The sequence below is a fragment of the Balaenoptera musculus genome, chromosome 3 (assembly GCF_009873245.2).
Source record: "Balaenoptera musculus isolate JJ_BM4_2016_0621 chromosome 3, mBalMus1.pri.v3, whole genome shotgun sequence".
NCBI classification, from domain to species: Eukaryota; Metazoa; Chordata; class Mammalia; order Artiodactyla; family Balaenopteridae; genus Balaenoptera; species Balaenoptera musculus.
In genome coordinates, this window is record NC_045787.1 from 69,824,132 (window position 1) to 69,844,858 (window position 20,727).

The following is a 20,727-nucleotide window of genomic DNA, read 5'->3' on the forward strand; positions in this document are numbered from 1 at the left end:
TGTGAAACAGTGACTGCAAAAACAAAGAACATTCTCCAATGATTAAACTGCGAGAAAAGTTGAAGAACTATTAGGTTATAAGAATGTTACACAGGCATGTAACAATTTCCCAGCTTCTCAGCCAGATGTAGCATGTTTTAGAATCTAAGGAAGAGGGGTGGGGGGAACCTCATCTGCAAAGTTCAGAGCAGGATGTCCAATGTAACTTTGTTTCCTTTCTCAACACCAGAGACCCTTTTATCAAACCTAAAGGTAATATTGACTGCATTTTTCAAACATTTGTATTCTATAGAATTTCCCTAAAAATTGAAACCACGTTTACAGAGAAACCATATATTAAAAAGTCCAATGCCAATGGGAAACAAAATTAAAGGCTGCTACATATATTGGATTGGCCAAAAAGTGCGTTCGAATTTTTCCATAAGCTCCTACAGAAAAACCCAAATGAACTTTTTGGCCAACCCAACACATACACATAGATATGTGTGTGTGTACACAGGCATTTATATATCTCTATATCATTATCTTTATTCGTCTCACGTTTACTTTAAATGGGAATAAATGACTTGCACGTTGGCTTAGCACATCAACCTACTGTACTTATCAAAGTTGTGCTTTCATCTGTAATCCACCATGCGGTGGACGCTGTCAGGCTCTCACACTTGTAATTACTTTCGTTTCCTTCAGTTATCCCACTGCACTCTCAGTCTTATCGTGGTTCAGACTGCTGGGTGGGAGAGTCACCCGGTGCATCACCAGCAACTAGCACAATGTTTGGCACACGGCCTTCACATTCATCAATATCTGCTGAATGAGAGAACAAATACTGTGCACATTGTGTCCACAATGGGGTATCGGCCCTGGAGGGCAGGGGCGTGTCCTAATCAGTGCCTCATTTCTTAATGCACTCAACACAATGCCTTGCACATAGGGAGCATTTCACAAATGCTTGTGGAAGAAAATCAATTCATTGGCCTTTATTAGATCTTCTTAATTTATATAAATGCTATAGTTACTTAAGAATGCAATATTTATTAAATGATACACCTATTAATATAAAATTAATATACCTATTAATTTGCTTCTTCTTTGTCCTTTGGTAAAACAGCTTTAATTACCTGAACTTTTCCTTTGATGTTGAAAATAAAAACACCTTATCTAACTTAACAGTTGACAATGGGCTCTGACATCTTTTATAGCCTGTAATCATCACCACAGCCCTGTGAGGAAGGATGGGTCAGGGTCCACAATACTCAGAGGAGGAATCTGAAGCCCAAGAACGTTAAATAACTCGCCCCACGTTAGAGAACTAATGTGTGGTGCCACAACTAGAACTTAATTTCTTTCCAGATTTGTGGGGCTTTTAAAGTTCTATTTCCCAAATGTAAAATTTAAACTCTCATGATAATGCATCAACAAACATTCTTTAGGAGAATCACTCTGCAGCTTTCTTTTTCCCCATGTGAAATTAATTCAGAACCACCACACTGAAGGAGAACCCAATCACGAAGCCCAGGTGAAGATAAAATTCCTCGCATACCTAATTAGGAAACATTAGAAGAACCTGTGCACGCCTGCGCGTTCCCTTCCTGGTGGAAAAATTTAGAGTTGACCTGTCTTGCTTCTGCTCTCCCATGACTTTTTCCTGTCCCTTTTTCTTTTCTTCCTCGGGTTAACTTCAGCTTCAGTGTTCCCTCCATCCTCTCATCTCGCTCCACAGAACCCCATTTACTTTAACAAATATTCTGTTCCTGGGAGTAAACGCTGAGTGACCCAGCTTTCCTCATTAGTTCTCTCTGCCCTGGCACAGACCTTGACACCCAGTGGGGACGCAACCAATGCCTGCTGTGGAAATGAAAGATGGAATGGCTGGGTGCAGCCTCTCCAGTTTACGGGTCCTTTATTAGGCTGTATCCATCCACCATCATGTTAGTTACCTCATGAATAAGAACGCTAGATTCGCCAGTTTCACCCCTACATCAGGGCTGCTCAATAGAAGATTTCCGGGGGTGATGAACATTTCTGTACCTATCCTGATCAATACGGGAGCCACTAGTCACATGTGGCAATGGAGCACTTGAAATGTGGCCAGTGAGACTGAAGAACTAAACTTTTAATTTTATTTAATTTCAATTAATTAAAATGTAAATAGGCACATGCAGCTAGTGGGTACCTTAATGATTAGTGCAGATCTGTTTCATTTCATCTGAAATCTGGTTATATTATCCAAAGAGAATTCACATGATAGAAATGACTGAATATGTAATTGTCAGCCATAAGCACTAAATATATTACTTATTCACAGATGTGTACAAGTAACCTTGAAAAGGGTTTGGTTACTTTTCAAACCAAAAGTTTACTTTTCAAACCAAAAGTTTAGAGAACAGAGAGTGGAGAACAGAGTGGGGTTGGATTTAGATTTGCAGCTCATTCTCAGGGTAACTCTGATCTTAGTTTTTCTCCCCGAAATGGTTTTCTTGAGGTCATAGTGATGGCATTTGCTTATGACTAAGGAGTAATTTGCATGGTATTTCAAAAAATAAAGTTTTAAATTCAGAAATTCTTGAATAAGAGTTACTATTCTTAATTCATACATAAGGTTTTTTGTAATAATGTTTTATCATATGTGAGGAAAAAAACCAAATACCCATTGTAGGGTTTACTGTTTACAGCATTTCTTATCCTAAAACAGTAGCTCTAAACAGTTACTGAGTTTATTTACTAAAACATAAAGATAAGAGATTTAATTGATATGAAGAGGCTTTCAGAATCTAATTAACCTCCCAGCTAGTCATTAACTCTATGACCTTTAGAAATAATTGACACGGAATTTTTTTTTCCTTATTCAAAACTTCCATCAGGTGGCTAAACTTCAGGGTAACACAGAGTACACTAAATGCCGCTGAGACATGACTGGATAACATGCCAAACAGCTATTAGTAAAATGAGATATATTTCCAATAAGATAATCTATCCACCCAATCTGTCGTATGCATATGCAGCATTTGCCTAATTATAGTCCTTTTAATGATCGAGTCTGGAGTCTTTTCCCAGAATGTCCTATGAATTATTTTGCTCATGAGGATAATGAGGAAAGCATAGCTGCCACTACTCCCCGTACCCACAGCACACACCCCCAACCATTCATGTCACACTTGCCTGCCGAGTCTGGTCTGGAACTCAGAAGCTCCCTCAACACGTGCTCTAGGGAGCCACTACCAGCTGATGGGCACTCACAAGGGAGGTGGCCAGGAGAAGCAGTGCTCACCTCACTGTGTGATGACAGGCCTATTATACCGTAGTACTTCCAAAAATGTAATGCACTTGCTTTCAAGAGTCAGTTTCACCAAATAGCGGTTTTAAAAAATCTTTTTTTTACGGTACGATAAATGTTCAAAAATGTACTTTCAAACTCCATGCTGGAGAAAACAGATATTTGGAAAGGGAGGTCTGGATCCTTGCTACTCAGAGCTTGGTTCACAGACTAGCAGCATCAACATCACCTGGGAGCTTGTCAGAAATACAGACTCTTGGGCCCTGCCCCATGTTCACTGAATCAGAATCAGCCTTTCAGTTCGATCCCCCAGTGATTCAGACGGGGCCAGAGGCATTTTGTTTGAGACCCTCTGCTATCTCTTGTCAGATCCTGGCCAAAGTACTAGCCATTGTGTCTCTTTTTCCCAGGAATCCATATAGGTTGGTCTGAAAGTCTTTTGCTTTCCACCAGGACTACAAGGAATATTTCTGTGTGGTCTCCTGTGCCTATTTGTTTTTTTTCTTGCACAGCAACAATCTTTATTCATCTCTGGTTCGCTTGAAAGATTCTCACTTTTATTACTATTAGAACCTATCTGACTTCAATGAAGAAAATTGGGTAAATTTTAATATTTGTACCATAATGATCATCAGTAAGTTGTTTTATACATATTATATATACACGTATGTATACATATGTAAATATGTATGTGTGTGTGTGTGTGTGTGTGTATATATATATATAAAATATTTATTAAATGTCTACAATATGCCATACATTGAGCTGGCAGTTGGAGTTACAGAGATAAATAAAATATCATCATTTCCTTTAGGGAAGGGAAATAGATTTATAATAATAATTTTAAAAAACGCAGTGAGGCAGTTGAAATAATAAATATCCTTTGATCAAAGACTCATTATCTTCTATTCTGACTCTAGGCAGGGCTCTGAAATTGTTCCTAAAACTTCACTTTTGAATATTTCACAGCCATATATTTAATACCAATCCTGAGGAAGTAAAGATGTTCTACTCTTTGATATCTTATTTGATGTGTTTTAAACCAAACAATGTTACTTTTACCTAGGGGCTATCAAGGGCTAGAATGCAACATTTGGTTCAAATGTGCTGTCCAACACCAAGTTCTACATGCCATGAACTCTGTAAATATCATTAAATATTGATGATTATGATCCAGGCTAAATATGTTTCCCCCTTTCACTTTCAGATATTGAGAAAAAAAAATCATGAGGACTTTGGTCTGCTCCAGTTCAAGGTGGTTCATATAAAATAATAATGATAAAATGGTGATGTTGATAATGATAAAGCAGTTTCACTACTGACAAAAGGCTGTATTTCGAAACCTGTTGTCTTTTCTGCTCCTACTATTATTAATAACCAATTTTCTGTTGACTCTGTGTTAGTATTAAGCCATTAGAGCTGTGCAATGAAAGAGATGAGAGGAAATTCAGTTTTATTGCCTTGTGCATATAACTTAAGTAATATAACTTATATAATATATAAGTAATATAATTAAGTTATAATATAAGTTAAGTAATATAACTTAAGTAATCTAACACGCACTTAATTTGTTCAACAGTGATTTTCTTAATAACTGAGATGTGAAGCAGCTTTTCATGTTTACAAAACATATGCAAATTAAGCAAGAGCATTATTTTTAAAAAGGAATGGATTTTCAAATTTGACATATAAAAAATCCATTGTGATAGAAATGAGAAATATGAATATATTTTTAGACACGTTTCTCCTTTTAGACTTTGGGGAACAAATATAAATATGATTTACAGGGACTAGTAAAAGTCTTTTAAAGATATATAAACAAAAATGAACATTACAAGTTAGGAGAAATATACAAAACCTTTTTTTTTTTTTTACAAAAATCACTTCTTTCTCGTTTTCCTTAGAAGCCTCAACACTGAAGGTTTAAATCTTTACAGAATATACTAATCCTTTCTTCATTTTTCAATACTATCTATTGAAAAGCAAATACATACTTGGTTTAACAGAGGACAGGAGCTATACAAATATTTTTCATACTTTAAATGAATAACATTATGCTGTATGATGATCATGTGGCTATCCTATTATAGCTGTCTTCCCCTGTTTATTTTTTTCTACAAATATATTCTGATGGCCTAACATTCTCTAGACCTCACATTAAAGCCCAGGAGATGTGATAGTAAACAAAATGTGCACAGTCCCCGCCCTCCAGGAGTTTAAAATCTAGTGTGGAACAAGCAATTGAATAACAGCTTCAACAGCGCCTTGATAGGGAAAATAGAACATATTATGACTATAATACAGGAAAAGCACCTAACACAAGTTATGAGGCATCTCCAGGATACTTCCAAAAGTATAAATTGGGACCTGACTTGAATGAAGGATAAATAAAAGCCAAGTAAAGGCCTAGTAAGGAATGTTGAAGACAAAACAAACAAGGTTTGGAGAAGTTGAAGGATATAAACATCATTAGGTGGCTTGAGTATAGGATGGGAACTGGGGGGGTTTGGTTGGAGGGAAATAGCAAAAGGTGAGGCTAGAGAGGAAGAGAAATACAGGGGCCAGATCATGCGTGGCCTTGTGAGCGATCTTAAGGACCAAGAGTCCTTGAGGGGCCTTGTTTATGTTCATATCTCCAGGCATTCCATGGCACATAGCATATGGCAGGAATTCAGCCAATCTTTGTTCAGTGAACACATGAAAGAATGAAAATTCAACAAATGACCAAACAAATAAGTGAATGTGCTTTTTCTTTTAAGAAAAGTAGCTATGTAATATACATCTATGAAGTATGCATAAAAATGTCATGTATCTATATTTTTATATAAGTATAAAATTGGAACCTATTGAGTTAGATACAATGAAAGCTCAAGTAAAAGAGACATATTTTTATATTTTACAACTATTTACGAATTTTGTAATACAGAGTTTGTAAAGAAGTCCAATTCCACTATTTACTGCATTTGCTTTTCTACAAAAATTGTTCTTAATTTTCACCAACTATGTAAAGGTAGTTAATTTATTGATAACCTCCAGTAGCACTGTGGAACACTGAAGTTTATAAGCTATTTTAAGGCCTTTTCAGACCCAATTCAGGCCTTAAGTATTACTGTGCAAGGAGATATTTTGCTGGAAAAACTGTTCTTAGAAGTCCTTAAACAGGAATCAGGTAACAGAAAAAGTTTCACGTAAATATCATCTCTTATTCTCCCCTTACTTTCTTCCCCACCCCCGCTCTTCTTTTTCTCACACACACACACACACACACACACACACTCTTCTTGCCCATCCTTGCATCTGAAAAAAAAAAAAAGCCAATAATCTTCTACTGAGAGAGTTGTGAATCAAAGGTTCCTTCTGTAAGTGTTACAGCCATCTTTTTGATTTGCCAGGGAGCAGGATGGGGCATTGTGTTTTATTCCACGTCCACACTTAGTCTCTTAGCCACTGGCCCAGACTAGATGAGCAGCTCAATAGAATCGCTGAGTCACTGAGTGGTGAGAGGCTCCCTCCTGGCAGGGTGCTAAGTGATGCTCCCATATGGGTTTTGCAGTTAGCAAACATGTGCTGGATATGGAGGTGACCTGTCTGGGACTTCTGTCACTCCAAGGGTCACCTGGAATGATCTGGTGATCAACGACCTGTTTGAAAGTTTTATTAAATTGTTTAGCTTAAGCCTTCCTTTCAGTAGCTTGTACTACATTAATGAGATTATTGCTCCTTTGCCCTCCAATCGTTTCCAAGCTGATTTTTATATATTTTTTATATCCTTAACACAAATGCCTGTCTCCTGGTTCAGAATTCCATGACCAGTGCTGAGCATAAGCTGGTGCCTGCTAAATCATCACTGAGTGAAGGAATGGCCTTACAGGCTTACAGCATGTTCCGTGGGATCTGCGATCTTCAGGTCATCCTGAAGGGCTCAACCCCACATCTCCTTCCAGAATAGAGCTCAGCATCAACTGTGAGAGCAGGCAGGCAGCTAAGAGAACCAGGAGTGGAGCTAGACAGGTGGAAGAGATGAAGGGGGCAGTTCCTTAAAACCATCAGAGCCCCTACTGAATTTCCACAGCCTCACAAGCTAGCATTTTGGATAAATATCTAGTATACTTGTCACAGAGCTAAATAAAATGGACTTTCTTCAAAGGAAGTGCTTTTAATACAATAATTGTTTTTTGGTTTTTTTCTAACCAATGGATTAAAAATTTAACACATTTACAAAATCTGGCATATTTATATATTGTAGCTAAACAGATATTCAAGCTGCATTATAATGTAATAATAAAAAAAAAAATCCCGGTTTGTCTATTAAGTCTTTGTAAGTCTTTGTGCCATTGTAACAGTAGTGCTAATTATCAAGCAAAGATATGATAATTACGAAGAGCTTTTTTGCTAAAAGAAGGAATCTTTTTCAACACCCACGTGCTGCACAATTTCCTATGACCCTGTAACACTACTCTGGTACGGCCCAGAAATTTGTATTTCAGTCCGAATGCTGGGAAACATATTATTTCTCTCTCTATGCCAATCTTTTTTTCTTGTGAGTAAACTGTTTTCAGAAGGTTAAGGGAGAGGGGTAATGGTCCAAATGGGAAATATAAAACTAATGACCCTTCATGAAACATATTATGCTCCTCATTAAACTTACTCAGTTAACTGTATTACATTAAATTAAAATAAATAGGATTTAAAATTTTACCCAGGAGTAGTAAACTACCCTAACTTTCAACTTTGTGTTAGATCCATTCTAAGAATGGATTTCTCAAGTCCCTGATGTATCACAGGTTCTTAGCCTCCAACACAATTATGTCTTAGTCTTCTAGAGGTTTTCAAACTTAGTGGGTCTAAGAATTACTTGGGAAACTCGTTAAAAACGCAGCTTCCTACCCAGATCCCCTCTTCTCCATCAAGTATCTCAAGCATACTGATTTCAGTGAGGTGCACTTTGGAGAGTACTCTATGTATTTTTATGGTATAAACTTTGTCAAGCTTAGGGGTCCCACTTTACTTCTTTCTCCATCATCTCAGTTATTACTAAGGTGTGGGAAAGCCGAATGGGTGAAGACTGTGTGATTCACGTAGTTGAGCAGGGCAGTCCCACATCGTGTTAGACTTATATGTTATTTTCATCCAAAGAATCAAACCATCTCTAGTTTTGGTCTAGGAGCCTCAGAATGTCGTTTTGAGAGATTCACAACTTTCATCTACTGATGTTAAGTGCAGGATAATAGTGGAGTTGCTACTTTACTCTTTTTGCTTTTTAAAGAATTACATTGTACAGACTTTCAAATTCACTGCCTTCATTTTTGAGATGAGAAAACTCGCCCCCTCCCGCCCCCGGGGAGAAGTAGCTCATTTGTCACCCAGTAAGACTGTGCAAGGCAAGGGTTCAAGTGCAAGCCCTTTAACTTTCAACCCAATGTTCTTCTCATGACCTTGAAGAAGTCTAGCTCAGATACCCATCTGTCCAAGAATATGAAAATCTCTAGAGTATGTGAAGTTTTAAATCTCCTTTAAACCACATAGTATATTCCTGAGCAAAGCCCTCAGAATACAATTTTATAGATTTTTAAACTCCTTAGAAAACAAATTTTAAAAGTCAACAAATTTTCAACTAGTTTAATATGGTTCTACTGCACTTCCCATCATATTAAGAACTGGAGCAGTTCAAGTCTGATGACAAATTCCAATTCAGATTTTTTTGTTACCCTGCAATGTTTGTTGTAATGATTTTGGTAATGAGGTGGAGTTTTGAGTATAGAGTTGTTTTCTGTTCAGAACTTATGTTAAATGTGTGTGAATGTACACAAGCATGCACATGAAAGCACTCATGAGGTTTGACAACTGACAACTGTCTGTTAATATTTATGTTTATGTATTTTCACACTTATATGTGTACATGAATAAAATACTATCTGAAATACATACTAGGTAAGTTTTATAAATGATCTTAAATTTCAAGATCAAGGCAGGCCCACAATTAAAATTATCAGTCAATGAAAAACTAAATGTGTAGTAATGCAAATCTGAAAGTATTTTAAATACACACCACATTAGGTCTACTCATCATATACTTTTGTTTCTCTGAAATTATCTGCTTGGCCTTACTAGGCAAAAAATAAAAAAATTTAATTGATCAGCTCAATACTTTTAAAAAACTTCCAAATAAAAGTAAAGAAACGAGAATTAACCTTAGACAATTATAACAGGTAAAGAGAAGATGGATGTGAGAGGCAGATTAATTTGATCAGGATTAGAACTAGATTTTTTTAAAACCAGTTTAAACAATTTAAGCAATGGCAAGAATAACTTGTACTCTGGCAGATTGATGCTGAATACATACTTTTGAAACATTTATTTTCTCTTAATTCTGGGAAAGCAGTCACAATCTAGGAAACCACAAGGAGATAGATAGGTGAGGAAAATAGACAGATGGGGGGCATTATATCTCTGTATAACGGGGACATATACCTCATTACACCTCTTCCTTTTTGGTTTAGTATTCATTGCTTACAAAGGGTACTATAAGGCGATAACATTTAAATAGGATACATGTGAGAAGCATTTAAAACTGTACAGCAGTGTTACTTATGCTAACTAATCAAAAATATTTTTGAGTTTCAACACCATGCTTATTTATTTTTGGCACAATGGAACAATGTTTTAAATCTAACTTTGATAAAATACCAAGTAACATTTAGAAATTCATTTCCATCAGATTTCTGATTCCATGTATATTAACAATGCTATATTAAATGATATAATTTGGGGGAAAAGATTTCTAGGAGAATAATTGTCTTTACTCCTTCAGCATGAATACATTAGGAAGAATGAATTAGAAAGAAGAGACATAAAATGAAAAACAAATGAAAAGTTGGGGTGAGCTCATTTTAAAATATTTTTTTCTTTGCTGGGAAACTAGTATATACTTAAAAGAAATCATGAGAAGTAATCTAAAATGTGGGCGAGCCATCCCCTGGCCACACTTCCCCATTCTGGTGGCCTGACCCAGGTGCCTGATTTCTAGCAAGGACCAGATTCATGTAGTCCCTATTATCATACCGCTCTAACCTGCATTTTGAGAAAGACAGAGGGTGGAGTAATAGTTGGGGCTTTAAACCTGGGTACACCTGTGGGAATATGAGCATCTTAGGTAAAGGAAGATGTGCTTGTGTGTGGGGGGAAGGGAGGGGGAGGTCTGAACACCCGCGTCTCTGCCTGTTTGGGGTTCACCAGGCACGCATGCGCGCTCACCTCCACGATGTCTGAGTTCGTCCGGCTCTCGTGCGGCTCGTTGTACTCGGTGTACTTGAGCAGCACCTTGTCCATGTCCGTGCTGGCGTACTGGAACAGCTTGTTGGTACTGTTGAAGATGATCAGCGCGATCTCACAGTCACACAGCACGCTCAGCTCATACGCCTTCTTCATCAACCCAAATTTCCTCTTCGTAAATGTCACCTGGAAAAAAGAAAGCAGACACGTTTTTTTAAAAAAAAAAAAAAAAAAAAGCATGCCTTTAAAAATAAAACAGTACTTTTTTCCTTTATAAAACAACGTGTGTTGTTGTCAGAGCCCTCGGGCACTAACACATTTGGAAAGAAAGCAAATAAATCTAAAACTAATTTCTGCTTAGAATTTGAAAATGTGTGATTTCTAGCTTGCTGCTGAATGTGAAACTGCAAATGCCAGATTTAACGTAGGGCATTTTAATGAAGGTGACCAGAGAACTGTTCATGTTTCTTTGAGCAATTCAAGATTTAAAAGAGTCAATTTCAGCAGGGTTAGCATATTTCTTAATTATAAATTCGGAGCTTATTTTTTGGCCATGTGAAGACTCGACATGACATTATGGACACAGTATTTTAGATCTATGTTCAAAATTTCTCAAAACTGTTTAGTCTCATGCCATTGAACTGAAAACGCTGAAGGGATCTGACTGTACTTTCAGACAGAGTTGTATTCTGTTTTCTAGAAATCCAGCAGGGAGTTGGGAAGTGCTTTAGCCATAACTCTTGTTAGGGTTTTGGTTTCATTCTTCTGTGTATCTTTCTTCCTCTCCCAAGCCAGAAACTGTATTGCCATCTTTGCCTTTCTCTTCTTTTACTCTAATCTATTACCAAGTCCCACAATTCCTTCCCTCAAAATGTTTCTCAGGTTCACACTTTCTTGTCTATTTCCCAGGCAGCTCTATCATTCATGTCTTTATCAGCTTCCTGTCCTAGACGATCTCCCTGTCTGAAACCATTCCCTCCTCGATTCATCCTAATCTTCAAAACCTCACTCTTGTCACTGCCATTTCCTGATGGGCCGGCCACAACAGCTCCCCTCTCTGGCTTCAAATACTTCTACCTGCCAGTGCAAATATGCATTTTACCATTCCCAGTTTCAGTCTTCTCTGGATTAAACTCCAGTCTGCCCACCAAAAACCATGAACATTCTTAAGTATAAGCCTTTATACTTCATGGTCCAGTGTTTCCCAGCAGGTCTTTTGTAGAATATTATTTCTACAAAATATTCCTTAAGACCAAAAGTTCAATGGTCCACTATGTTTGGGAAATGAGGCACAGTGGTATATTAAAGGCTGAGGAACTTTTTAAACTTTAACCTGCTTCCCAAACTTACTGCTGACAGAACGTTGATTTCTTTGCTTATTTATTTATTTTGAGGAGCACTTACTCTCATTCTTCCGAACCAGGTTTTTGAGGCATCTACCCTGGGAAATGCTGACTGACTTTTAGTTGTTATTTTCAAAGGTGACTATTTAAATTTTTTTCCTCAACTTCAAATCCAACCCATCTTGCAGAGGTCAGCTGAGTTTTATCTACTACCTACTTGGGTGTAACTCCTAAATCTCGAGTCCCGCTACTTATCTTTCTCTTTGTCTCCAGCCACCCCATGGATGTCCTCCACTCACGTGTCTATCTAAAAGTCCTAGGAATCTCAAACCCCCAAAGCCCAAACTCACCTTCACCCTCAAATCTGCTCCCCTTCCTGGGTCCCCCATCTCACCATAAACTCAGTCACCCAAACTAGAGACCGCTGAGTGGACTTTGAATGTCCCCTATCCCACATGCCTAAATAAATGTGTTGACAGGAAGTGTGGACAAGCAGACAGAAAAGCTGACTTCCTGGTCTCCTCATTTCCCCACACTTCTGTTAATACTTATTGTTTTACCCATCACCCTTTATTTTTTCTTATAGTACTTATCATATTTTATAACTTGTATAATTTTGTGTGTGATCATTTGTTTAATGTCTGTCTCCTCCACTGCAGTGCACGTTCCACAAGGGCATGTACCATTTTTATTTTGCCCACTGCTGTATCTCCAGTGCCTAGAACAGCAGACATATGGGCACACGTTAAAAATCTGTAGTATAAAAAACGAAATAGGGAAAACTATTATGTCGTTTTTAGAAATATCAAAGTGATGTATGTTATATAAAACTGTGATAGCTTTCCCCACCAAATTTTTATTTAGCAACTCATAAACAGAATTTTAAAAAGATAAATCTACACTTTAATAATGATTATATTCTTTAATCACATCTGCACTGAAGGCAGCATGATAGAAAGGGAAGAATATGGGGTCTGGATTCAGGGGACCCTGGATTTGAATGCTGATCTGCTATTTATTAGTCATGAGAAATTCACTTAACTTCTTCAAATCTGATTTTTCTCCGAGTTTGATTTTTCATCTATAAAATGGAGATAACACCTACTTGTGGTGTTGCTGCAAGGATTACATAAAATAACATATGTACAGTATCAAGCTTTGTGTTTCAAGTAGAAGCTCAATAAATCTTAGTTCCCATCCCTTTCTTAGTTGACTTACAGGAGAAGAACTTACAAAATATACCTGTCTTAGTGGCTCAAAGAGTCCTGATCAAGGCTATTTGAGGATCTTACTACAGTCTTCCTGATAGAAAGATGAAGCTGAACTATGGAATTCCCACTGATCATTCTTTGGAAAATACAGCATTTAGGTATCTACCAGCCCACATCGGCTAGTCAATATCTACTCAGATATGTTATTTACGTTGCAACTGGGATAATTTTTCTTTGTAATGATTGCCAATGTTTCACCTTCTGTTTTATGTTTATTGATTGTCTTACTAAAGTGCTTCTAATAAAATATAGCTAGTGTTTTATTTCCAGTGTCTTACCTTCTGTTTTATGTTTATTGACTTATTAAACTGTGCTTATAAAATATAGCCAGTGTTTTATTTTCATATCTGATTATCATACTACTTTAGAAATTTTTTTATTCTGGTTCATTCAGATGAGTCATGACTGGTATTAGGAATGAGCTAAATAAAGACTATCTTTTTGGAATGGATTAAAAAGTATCACCATTAATTATACAGATTTATACAAAATGTCTTTTAATAATTCTCTTAGATGCAATTTAGTTATGCAAATATACTTGCACATTGGTATTTTGTTTAGTGAAGTAGGCTACAGAGTACGTTCAATGCAGAAGGCACTGACCCAAAATACTTTCATATATCTAAAACCACTTTTAATCAGACTTTCATGACCACAAACTGTAGGTGGAATGTCTCGATACAGTATGGTTTCTGTTGTACTCAAACCTCAGAATTTAGCACGTTACAACACTCACCCTCAAAGTACATTTCAGCACAGAAATATCATTAAAGCCACTACTTGTGTTTACTTTTAGGTACTCCTCAACTTTTGTGTAACCAAATAGGCTGCTGGATAATGCATACTTATTTAATAATACCTGTCAGAAAGTCAGTGCATATGGCTTCTTTTCATTAAAACTGCAAACTGAAATGATGATGACTATATTAAAGCATTTAAGAAAATATCTTCAAAACCTACTCTTAATTGCACTAAGTTTAATTCTGTATTATGTTCATATTCTTCATAGCATACTCAAAATGTATTTTATAATGCTTTTTCTCATTGTTCACAGTTAGATAAAATTGTTTTTCAGCATTAAGCTTTCTTAAGAGAACTGGGATATTACCCTTTGTTTAAAATATGCCACTCAATGACAAAGATTTCAATTCAGAGCTTTTATACTTAAATATAATAATGTATTGTAATGATTACATTTTTCATAACTTGACAATTGTTTGTAATGGGGACAAGTCCATTTCTATTTCAATAACATATTTTGAACCTTAGGTGAGATGGAAAACTGTTTTTACAGCAGTTAGGCAAAGAGATGCTCTTTTCCAGTGTTTACATCAATCAAGGTGCACCAAGAAGAGAATAAAACCAATATTATTTAAGTGGGCACTATAATTTACATTTAGTTTTCAAAATTAAAGAGACTTCATATGTAATGTATGTATGGAAAGCAAGACTACTCTGTAAACATTGAGCATTTTATGTATTTTTTCTTTACCTCTTGAAACAGCCTCAAATGTAATGATGATGTTTTATTAAGACATTCAGTATTAAGTTTTGTATTAACCTCGAGTTTTAAATCCTAGCATAAGGGCAGGCATCACACATCTCATGCTGACAATTACTCTAGAACTTATTAGGTATGAATCAATAATTGAAATTAGAATTTGAAATTGAGAAAAGGAACATTCATTAAATACAGCTCCATACAATTTATATTCCTTATAAAGAAATAAGGAAGATCTATTTACAGAAACATGAAAGTAATTCAAGCAATCTTTATTGAGCATTTTCTACATGCCATTGTGCCGACCAATACCGACTGAGCGTTCTCCACGTCAGACATTGGTGCTGGGTGTACAGGCTTCTACTACATGTAAATATATATCTCCCCTGTTCATGTCTCATCCTCATGGCTGGAGGAAAAACAGTCATTTAATTCCTTAAAGCTCCAAAGGAATTTCCTTCATTTGAATCAAAATATATTCCTTGGCTAATAATGTTATATTTCCAGTCATGTGTAATGATCTGAATTGTATTTTTATCCAGAGTTGGGTGAATTCAGTTTTTGTTTTCTGACCAATCCTTCTTCTAGACTGAGCAAGAAAAATAACAGTAGATGTTAACCCAATCAAGATGAATATGAAATGAAATCTACCATATTGGTTATTTCTTATCTTGTACTCAGAGAAAGCTGATCATGGCATTACGTCCCTCCCCCTTTCCATCTGGCCGCTGGCAGGCTCCCATGGTGCTGTAAGGCTTCCTTTAAATGTCAACTTCTTCTATGAAGCTTTCATTGTCACATTCAGATAACACACTCCTCCCTCGTTGTTATCCTCTAGAGCTTTTTACAAACCTTTATTATGAGACTTATTCTAATATTACAGAGTTGATTGGTTGTTTGAGTCTGCCTCTCCTGCTGGCTTTTTGAGCTCCCTGAAGACCCCACCTCTGGCCTCACAAAGACTGACCAATGGATACTCAATGAACGATGGATTATGGAATGGAAATACTCTATTTTAAACTGAATGTCTCAATAAAATTTTCTGCTAAAAGTAGATAATTTTTAAACTTGTCTTTTTGACAATTTATTGTTTTACTTTTCTTGAAGAAAGAAAAAAATAATTCAAAAAGTTCAGAGAAAAGTGGTCTTTATTCCTTGCCCTGATGACTCACCATGAAGGAAAGAAAAGTGTGAAGGTAAAAACTGAATTTTACAATCACAGGATACAGAGGTAAAGGGGGGAGGATCTAAGAATTCAGATGACTGCATTCATTGAGCAAAAATTTACTGAACTTTCTAATGAGATCAGATTTTTAAAGAACATGTATTTCGCAACGTATTTGATGAAATCCTCATCACAATATTATATATTTGAGATTAGCTAGTAGTAATGTAGATGATTTAAATATGAATTAATTAATTGGTGTTAACTTTAAGGACAGTCTCTTGCAAAGGGCCACAGAGTTCAACAGTAACTTTCCTGTCCCAGGCACCATTTTTATCAGTGGTGTAGATGAAGATGTAGCTTGCATGCTTATCAGATCCACACACTACACAAATCTGGGTGATAACCCAGCAGATGGTAGAGTCTTTATACATACATAGCTCTCTCTACAGAAAGCTGGGTCACAAACGACAAGAAACAGAGGTAATTTTAAAGTCTTCGTTCGTATTAAAAAAAAAAACCAGAATTATATAATCTCAGGTTGGAGGAAAACTAACATGATAGCTGTTTTTGGGAAAAGGATCTGAAGTTTTAGTGTTCCACAGTGGGAACTAATTATCCTAATGATCTCTTAGTTAGCACTAACTAATCTTTGGTACTATATTCAGCTCTGAGAATTTTAAGAAGACACTGGGTGACACTGACAAAATTAGAGCATCTATAGGATGGCAAACAGGTCGATGTAGGGTCTGAGAATAATTTTGCAGGAGAAATCATTGAGGGAATCTGGAATGTTTAACCCAGAAAAACAGAGTTAAAAGAGAAATGCCAAACACTTTCCAAGATCTGTAGACTTCGTGGCCATGTGAAGAGGCAGATGAGTTATTCTGTTTTGTTCTATAGAGCAGAGTTAGAAAGCATTGCTGAAAATCATAAAGAGGTTCAAAACAGGGGGAAACCTAGTGATGAGAACTGTCCAAGAGTGGATCTAGTCTCATGAAGTAAGAAGCAGTTCATTCCTGAACATGTTTAAGTAGGGCTGCATATCAAGGAAGGTCTAGAAGGCGTTCCTGAATTAAACAGGAAGCTGGACTAGACACCTTTAAAAGATTTATTCCAGATTTAGATGTGCAGATTCTATGCCTACGTAGCACAGACCTTTGGGTAAAGAGGAAGATTAGAGTGAATGGAATACAGTTTACAACAAGAATCTATTTCTGCAATTTCATTCTGTAGAATGTCTTATGTTTTGGTTACTCAATCTCATCAATATGTTACCATAGTCATTCTAATTTTAATATTCCAAGAAATAAAACTGGATCACTTTCTTTTTGTAGTTAGAAGAGATATAAAAGACTGTAAAGAATTGGAGTAGACAATATTAAATTAGGTATAGTGCTGAAAATGCACAGAAAAACAACTGTCCAGATTGATAAAATAGCAAATTCACATTAAAATATTTAAAAAGAAGCAGTATATATGCATCATTACTGGGGCTCTGTACTGTGGAAGCAAAAACATGGGAATTGAAAATCAGGTCTAAGCTCTGCCGTGTATGAGCCGTGTGTCCTTGGCCTCGGGTAAATTGTTTAACTTACCCGTACCCCAGTTTCCTCACCTGTAAAGTGGAGGTAATAACAGATATCTTACAGAGTTATGATGAGAGTTAAACTAAGGAACACACAAGTGTAAGTGACTTGTTGACTGTGAAACACTATACAAGGTAGGTAGTATTTTTTTTCTGATGCATCAGGCTCAGTCACTTCTTGTTACATACTGTAAAAGACTGCTCTCTCAACTAAACCTCAAGCTTCCCTTGAAAGCCCGGAACATCTCCTGTCTGCTCTTGTAACCTGAAGTCCCAGAACAATACTTGGCTAAATATTCATTGAATGAATGAATGGATAGATGGATGGAATAATTACTCTTTTTTTTTGCAATCAAAACTGAATGGCTAAAAATGAATTTCCATGCACGCTCAAATTATGTTAATAAGAAGTTTGCCACTGAGAGAGGAAAATTTCACATAGTTATTTTTCTTTTTTGTCACACTAACTTATAGTAAAAATGTACATTTGGTAAAAATGAATAGGAGAAAAACTGGATTGGGTCAAATTTTGTGTGTGGGTTTGTTGGTGAAATTGGAGCATATCATATTTTTTTATAACTGTTTTTAGATAAGAGTGTTGACTTTATTTGGTGACTTTTTTCTAAGAAGTTTTCAGAGACTTTCTAAGCTATCTTGCTCCATTTGACAGCATCTCTTTTAACTTATTATTGGGCACAGTTTATCATCCCCATTTCTCAGATGATACTGTAAACGAAGGCATGAACTGCCTTATCCACAGTCACAAAACTAGTCGCTGATGAACTAGAAATAGAACCCTCTTCACACAAAATCCATCTTTCTTTCCATTAGTCAGTGGTTCCTTCCCTCTTTTAGACAACTGTGCATTTCAGGGGCTGAAGGTCAGTACAGCATGGACCCCTCCAACCACTCATCAAGCACTGTCCAGGTACATTAAGAAATGTCAGCAATTCTGATGAGCACAAGCAGGGTAGTGCCCAACTTATTAATTAGTATAAGGACAGCTTTCTAGGTTAAAATAAAAAAAATAATACTACTAATACTAAAATTGAGAAGAAGTTGGTTTCTAGGTTCTGACAATAAACCAAAGCTCCTTTTGTGTGGACTCTGCAGCTACCTCTGCCCTCAGACCTCCAGGCATTCCCACTAAAGCCAGTGAGAACCACATGCATGCACCAGTGGGCACACACTAGTTCTATATTTATGGATGTTTATTTAAATGTCACAGAATGAGAAGCATTTTGGTTGGTAGCAAATACAAGCCTGTTTACAGCCAGAATAAAAAAAGGTGGGTCTCTGATTTACACACAGTCAATGTAAATAACAAGTTCTAAAACAGAGGACAAGTCCTGTATCATTTCCTACAGGGCACGGAAATTAGTTAGACTACTGTGTAACAGAAAGGGCATTTAATCATGAGTCTCCACACCACACGCAGGCCTCTGTTCACCCTCCCAATCCTGGCTCCATTCATAAAGTCACCTCAGGAGAACTTTCCTGCCATACTTTAACGGTAGGAGTCCTTGCACCTTACAGGAAAGAATAAATGAAAGAAAAAGACCTTTGGAAACAGCAGCTATTCACATCTATGAGAATAACTGAGGCCTAACTCTAAATGACTTCAGATGCATTACTGAGGGAAGCAAGGATAATTTTACCTATGGGTCTCCGATACTTCATCCCACCAATCAGAATTCCTTCAGCCTGATCTTATTGAACTTATCAGTGAGTCTGCTCAGTGAGTGGGGAAACTTTTTACTCGTTTCTTTAACTCGTAAAGTAATATTAGTTTCATAGTTTTAGAATGCGTTTGGGACTAATATACCTAGCTAATTGTATTTTCAAAGGTTTGAGGTTTTATCAGGGTTTTTTTTCGTCCAAATAGAGTCACGATGAATACAACGGTAATCCTATGGAAATATTTTAGATCCAGCCCTCCTCACCCACAGCCTAAAGAATCTCTCAGTTTCCTCCCAGTTAAGGAAAAGGAGTGACTAATGAGGGACAAGATGGGCAGTTCACGGATACAATGCGCTCTCTAATCCAGAGCCGCTAGGTCTTCCTATGTGTTTAAAGGGTTAGGGATGGAGTCAAGAGTCTGCAGCGACAATCTTTAATTGAAAAAAAGGGAAATGCCCTCTTAAATGCTCTTTTTCTTCCCCTGGCTTGTTCCTGACAGTAAGTAATGGTGCAACTGTTCTAAAGTATTCCCCTCCAATTTTATTTTGTTTAATTCAGTCTGTCATTAGAAAGGCTTGCGAGCTTTAGGCTTGATGATTACTCTCGGTGGGAGGAAGTAGTGCCACTGCAGACTTGTGTTCTAGACAAGCGCTCCTTTATACAATGACGGGGCCTGCCACCATAAATGAAAGGCTCTTTAAAGAGCAGTGAGGGACTCTTTTAAGCAGACTGCTACCATGTGCTTGTAACCCTGCAGCATAACTTGCGAGGATGAGACAGCAGTGTGTTCTGCTGCAAAGAGGACTATTGTCCTCGTTAGCCTTCAGCAAACTGAGCCGCATTTCACTGCAACGCAGGAGGATTTCCAAAGGGTTTCAAGCAGTAGTTCCTAAAATTCTGAACGCGATAGAAGGATTAAAATAGGGGGCTTAGCATGTGGAATTTAGGACTCTACTGACCCCTCACCCTAAGTCAACACCCCAAACCCCAAAATAAGACTTTAAATCTTGTGCATTGCACACTATTTCGAGGAAACACAATAAAACAATGGGTTAGATTACAGTTAAATAACTGAACGCATATTAATAAACTTGAGTGTCTATTAACAAATTCAAAGTCTGGGTTTTAAAACTTGTCATAGCTGATTTCTGATATATTTATGTACATGAGGAAAAGGTAGATGATGAGTTATAATTATTAAATTTAGGATTTAAAACATTTTATTGGGGTCCATTTTTAAGCCTAAGAATGTTTTGGATTTTAAAAAGAGAAGACTATATATAACACAATATGTTTTAAATTTTTTTATACATGCTGTTGAGGTTTGCTTGGTTTGTTAAGGGGCTGATTTACATTCTAAATCCAGTCTGCAGATGCAGTCATAAAATAAATACTTGTTTCTCTATACCTCATGTACATGAAATATATAATTTGAGTCTGAAAAGAATCAAATAAACCAGATTAATATTTTGGGGGCAAAAACATGTTTACTAGTTTAACAAAGTCAAAATGTACCTAAGGTAAAGGTCAAAGACTACTTCATTCCCTGCTGAGCAAATGCTCAGGAAGCACATTTGTCTATGTTTCCTGTCATAACAGGATGAGTGTAACTTCTTCCTTTCCACAATGGCTT

General features: G+C 36.7%; 1 protein-coding gene across 16 annotated transcripts in view; it reads right to left on the minus strand.

The window, feature by feature from the left end:
• The window catches only part of MEF2C (myocyte enhancer factor 2C), a 164,492-nt gene that overhangs the window by 62,825 nt on the left and 80,940 nt on the right, over positions 1-20,727 (minus strand). For all 16 annotated transcript variants that reach the window (XM_036846481.1, XM_036846478.1, XM_036846483.1 and 13 more), the window contains one exon: positions 10,529-10,732. In XM_036846481.1, coding sequence (XP_036702376.1) covers positions 10,529-10,732 — 204 coding nt within the window. The remainder of the gene's footprint in view (positions 1-10,528; positions 10,733-20,727) is intronic.